This window comes from Elaeis guineensis, chromosome 16, assembly GCF_000442705.2.
Source record: "Elaeis guineensis isolate ETL-2024a chromosome 16, EG11, whole genome shotgun sequence".
In the NCBI taxonomy this organism is placed as follows: domain Eukaryota; kingdom Viridiplantae; phylum Streptophyta; class Magnoliopsida; order Arecales; family Arecaceae; genus Elaeis; species Elaeis guineensis.
In genome coordinates, this window is record NC_026008.2 from 35,001,549 (window position 1) to 35,007,249 (window position 5,701).

General features: G+C 39.9%; 1 protein-coding gene across 1 annotated transcript; it reads left to right on the forward strand.

Moving 5' to 3' along the window:
* Window positions 1-227: 227 nt before the first annotated feature.
* On the forward strand, window positions 228-2,032 carry LOC105059484 (cytochrome P450 89A2). Its single transcript, XM_010942784.4, has one exon. It carries the CDS (start codon window positions 376-378, stop codon window positions 1,921-1,923), a length of 1,548 nt encoding a protein of 515 aa, XP_010941086.1. The 5' UTR covers window positions 228-375; the 3' UTR covers window positions 1,924-2,032.
* The last annotated feature ends 3,669 nt before the right edge of the window (window positions 2,033-5,701 follow it).

A 5,701-nucleotide genomic window follows, 5' to 3' on the forward strand; every position in this document is an offset into this window, starting at 1 on the left:
ATTGGCAGCCTTGCGAACCACAGGTCTGGCCTCCCAGCATGACAAGGTCCGGTGGCACCGTGGAAAGTTCTTCCTTCCGGGTTTCGGGATGGAGGCGTATTTTCCACCATTAGATCATTCACTGGTCGCTTTGTGATATGTGTAGATGGATAAATGACAGAGTCCATAGTTAATTAAGATCTGTGCGGTGGCTGATCCATTGGTGACCGCCTTCGCCTCTGAGAATCAGACTTCCCGATCTCACCAACCAAAAGATGACCACAAGCGGTTTTCCTACTCTCCTGCCCGCATACTCTTAAAAAGCATGAGCTCCGAGAGCCACTCGCACATCATTTATTTAACCCCCAGCACCACAAACAGAGGAAACCATTATCGATGGATGCTTGGTTTCTCATTATCCTATCCATCCCTCTATGCCTAGCTCTCCACCTTGTTCTCCTGTCCTACTCCCCGAACAAAAGAAGGCTAAGGCTTCCACCAGGCCCATCCACCATTCCCTTCTTGGCCAAATTTATATGGCTGAAGAGATCCATCTTCGACATCGAGCCCATACTCCGGCAGCTCCATGCGAAGCTCGGACCCATCGTAACACTTCGTGTCACCTCCAGACCGGCCATCTTCATCGCTGACCGCAACGTGGCTCACCAAGCCCTCGTCCAGAGCGGCGCCGCCTTCGCCGACCGCCCTCCAGCCATGGAGCCCACCCGCTTCCTCACGAGCAACCAGTACGACATCAACTCCTCCCCATACGGGCCTCGCTGGCGCCTCCTTCGCCGGAACCTCTCCTCCGAGATTCTCCATCCTTCGCGCGTCAAGCTCTTCGCCCCTGCCCGCCGATGGGTCCTTCAAATTCTCCTCGACAAGCTGAAAGCCCAGGCCGGGATCAAAGACGGAGTGGTGGTGGTCATGGAGACCTTCCAGTATGCCATGTTCTGCTTGCTGGTATTTATGTGCTTCGGCGAGAAATTAGATGAGAAGGCCATCAGGGAAATTGAAGCCATACAGAGATATTTGCTCTTGACGCTCACTGAGTTTCCCATCTTCGCTTTCTTTCCCAGAATCACCAAGGTTTTATTCCGGAGGAGGTGGAACGAAATCGTAGCAGGCAGGAAAAAGCAGGAGGATATCTGCATCCCATTGATCAAAGCTCGGCAAAACCAAAGGCAGCAGCCAGGTGAAGGAAGCTATGTCTATTGTTACGTTGATTCCCTTTTTGGCATCGAGCTTCCCGAGGAGGGAGGAAGGAAACTGAGCGAAAGTGAGATGGTGAACCTCTGCTCGGAGTTCATGAACGCAGGCACCGACACGACCGCTACTGCGTTGCAGTGGATCATGGCAAACTTGGTGAAGCACCAAGCTATACAAGGGAAGCTGGCGGAAGAGATCAAGAGGGTGGTGGGGAGCGAAGCGGAGGTGATTAAGGAGGAGGACCTTCAGAAGATGCCATATTTAAAAGCTGTGATCATGGAGGGGCTGCGGCGACACCCGCCGGGACACTTTCTGCTGCCACATACGGTGACGGGGGACATGACATTGAACGGGTATTTGATACCGACGGGAGCGGACGTGAACGTTATGTTGGCGGAGATAGGCAGGGATGAGAAGGTGTGGGAGGAGCCATTGGAGTTCAAGCCCGAGAGGTTCTTGGCCGGGGGACCGGGTGAAGGGGTGGATATGACGGGGAGTAGGGAGATCAAGATGATGCCATTTGGGGTGGGGAGAAGGATGTGCCCGGGGCTTGGGCTGGCCATGCTCCATCTGGAGTTCTTCGTGGCTAATTTAGTACGGGAATTTGAGTGGAAGGCCGTGGAAGGTGAGGAGGTTGACCTATCCGAAAAGCTGGAGTTCACTGTAGTCATGAAATATCCCCTTCGTGCTCGAATCTTTCCAAGGGAAGCTCGAATCTTTCCAAGGGAAGAGTAATTAAGTAATGTGAATTTCTTACGTTACGATCCTGCTTCCTTTTGTTTTATACCATAACACCAGTGTTGCTTACGTATTTCATAAATTAATATAGCCTCTTTATATGTTACAGCCGTTGTATAATTAAGCTACTTTGAGTAACTCATCAATTTTACTTTAAATAAGATAAATCTACATCAATCATAGATCTATTTTACTTGATAATTCAAGTCCATATCGAATTAAAATATCAACATAAACTGATTTATTATAGAAATAATAGTTTGAATCTAAATTTATTTACTATATATATATATATATATATATATATATATATATATATATATATATATATCCGTTGTAATCCTAAAGGGAGTAGTAGTAATTGAAATTTCTAATTAGATATCCTAGAGATTTGCTAAATTAAAGACTAAAATTTGTAAATTTATTTTATACTCTATAATCTCTAATTTTTTATAGTGAAATTTTTGCACTATCTCTGTTCATAGATGTAGATTAATAGATCGAACCACATAAGTTTTTATGTGCTCTTATTTTTCTTATGTTCACTCTTTTCTATTTTTTCTCTTCCTTTCTTCTTGTTTCATATTTTCTCTACCAGTTGCTATAAATTGTGTCAGAGCCTTCATCTTTTCGGTTCGAGTTTCACAACGATGATCACAAAATTCGAAATCAAAAAGTTTAATAGTGCAAATGATTTTGACATCTAGTAGATTTATAAGTTGCGAGCCATTTTGATGCAACAAAGTCTATGGAAGGCATTAGAAGGTAAGAAGAAGTTATCAGGTAACATATCTGATGGAGACAATGAGAAGCAATTATTGAAGGGATATGGTACTATTGCTTCGGAGTCTCCTTTTCAAAGCAGATATAGCGACTGGTTCATTAAAATTTTTCACCTCCAGGATGGCCGTATTAAAACGAGCCACATACTTTCAAAGATCTTTTCCTTCCTATTGCTGGATAGAGAAGAGACTATCCACATGCCTCAAATGAGGTCTGTTAGTGCCGATATAAGTGACAAATAATCTCTCAAGTTACTCAAAAGAAGAGATAAACCCCTGTGGGAGTCTAGAAAATCAAACCCTCACTGTCTTCTTGAGGGTTACAGGAAAAGCAATGCATAATAGGGCATCAGAAGCCCCTTATAAAGCCATAAGGGCCCTGTAGCTCTCGATATGGTCCATTGAATCTATAGAGCCATTAAAAGACTCGATGACGGATATTTTGAATCAGTTCGAAACAGGTTCATTCAAGATTTCATGAGAGAAAAAAGATCAAAGATTGAAACTATCTTTATTCTGAGATCGACCCCCTACCTGGATTCCATCATATGCTTTTCAAGATCTAGGACCTTGTGCTCCAGATCGCCCCCTCTTTGAACTTTCAAAGTGTTGGGGGCAAATTTGCTGTCAGCCTCATCGATGTGGTGCTCATCTTGATGGACCAGTTAAAGACTGTATTGAGATAGAGCATTTGGTGGAGGAGCTTATTTCGATGGTTGTTCCTTTCTTTTTTTAAGTTGTTGACCAGCTGCTATCAGGACATGGACTTGCTGAACAAAAAAGTTGAATTACTGAGAATCAATAGTAATTAACTGTTGTGGTAGCACCTTCGATGCTCCTTCTTCTAGAGCAGAGGGAGAAGGATGTTAAGCTCTTACCTTGACCATCTTTTCCACAAAGAAATCAAAAGGCCTTTCCTCTGATTCCAATCTGTTATTTTAGGACTCAAAATCTAAAGTAGAGTAAATCGATTTGAGCGAGATTGGACTAGAGCAATCCTTGCGATCTGACGAAAACTCTTCTGATTTACACAATCAGTCAAGAAACAAGGTGGAGATCCTCTGATTTTTGACCCTCCGATGCTTAAGTCAGTTCGAGTTTTGAGAACAGAGGTGAAAAAAATAGAATAACAAGAGAAATTGGATAGAACTGGAGGATCTCTATCCAGTTTCTTGACTGATTTTGCAAATTAGAGGAGTTTTCATCAGATTGCAAGGATTGCTCCAGTTCAATCTCATTCAAGTCGATTTACTCTACTTCAGATTTTGAGTCTTGAAGCAACAGGTAAAATTCTATTTGTTTGGCATACGAGGTGCTAAGAGAAATTATTGAAAAGAAGACAATGGTTGGATTATTCTTAAAATTAGAGAGTAGATACATAACTAAGTCACTCATAAATAGATTATACTTAAATAATTGGCTCTACCACTAGTGCATGAAAGAAGGTATCTCTATTCAAGATCATATAGATGAATTTAACAAAGCTATTTTAGATTTAAGAAATATTACTATTTCAATTGATGATGAAGATCAGGTTATTGTGTTCATTATCACTTTTTTATGAGAATTTCATTGATACCATGTTGTATAGTAGAGAATCCTTTTTAGTTGGTGATGTAAAAAATGCCTTGCAATCTAAAGAGCTGAAAAAAAAGGTATCTAGAAGTTATGAGGAAAATCAAAGGGAAGGATTGATTATGAGATATAGAAGTAGAGAAAGGAATTCTAGCAGTAAGGGTAAGTCTATATCAAAATCAAAACATAAAAATATCTGTTATTTTCATTATCATAAGTAATACCATATTAGATAGATTTTATCCAGAAAGAAAAGGAAAGGATGAAAAGAGAGAGCCTGTCACTGAACCTAATACTAGCATAATATAAAAAAATTTTGATGATGCTGATAATGAGATTCTATCGGTTAGTATTAGTAGCTTTGGGATAGAGTAGATTCCTAATGCTGGTTGTTCCTTTTACATGACTCCCAATAGAGATTGATTTTCTACCTATCAGATTAGGGAAGAAAAGATTCTATTAGGAGATAAAAGATCCATTGCGGTTGTTGGTGTTGGAACAACTCAAATTGAGGTGTATGATAGTATTGTTAGGATCTTAGAAGCTTTGCATGTTCCACAATTAAAAAGGAACCTAATTTTCTTAAGTACTCTAGATTCTCATGGGTATAAGTATATTGTTGAGAATAGTTTGCTAGAAATATCTAATGGAGTCTTTGTAGTGATGAAAGAAAAGTTGGTTGACGGTTGTATCACTTATTGGATAAAACAGTAGATACAGTAGCAATTTTTTATCATCAACATTATTAGATACGAATGCTACTCAGTTATAACATATGCATTTAGGGCATATGAGCAAGAGAAGGATGATAATTTTATTTAAGAGAGGTTGCTTGATGGGGTGAAGATAAAAAAACTAGACTTCTTACAACATTGTATATTTGACTAGCAATATAGGTAAAGTTCAATGCCGGTATTCACAGTATCAAGGGTATGTTGAATTACATCTATTTAGACCTTTAGAATCCCTAGCTCTTCGATTGCATCGAGGAGTGGATATCACTATTTTATAGTATCTATTGATGATTATTATAAAAAGGTCTGGATGTATTTTTGAAAGTACAAAGATGAAGTGTTTATCAAATTCAAACAATAAAAAGCCTTGGTTGAGAAGTAGAATGGAAAGAACATTAAAATATTGAGAACCGATAATAGCTTAGAGTATTGTTCGGATGAATTTGACAAGTTCTACAAGAACAAAAGTATAGTGAAACATTATACTATATAAGGAACACCACAACAGATTGAATTTGTAGTATAGATGAATAGGGTACTCAGAGATAGAGCTTATTGTATTCTCTCAAATGTTGGTCTCATTGAAACTTTTTGCGCTAAAGCAATTAATACAACATAGTTAAAAATAGAAATATAGCCCAACCCATGGGCTAGCCGATCGAACCCAACTCGAGTGGGGTAGTT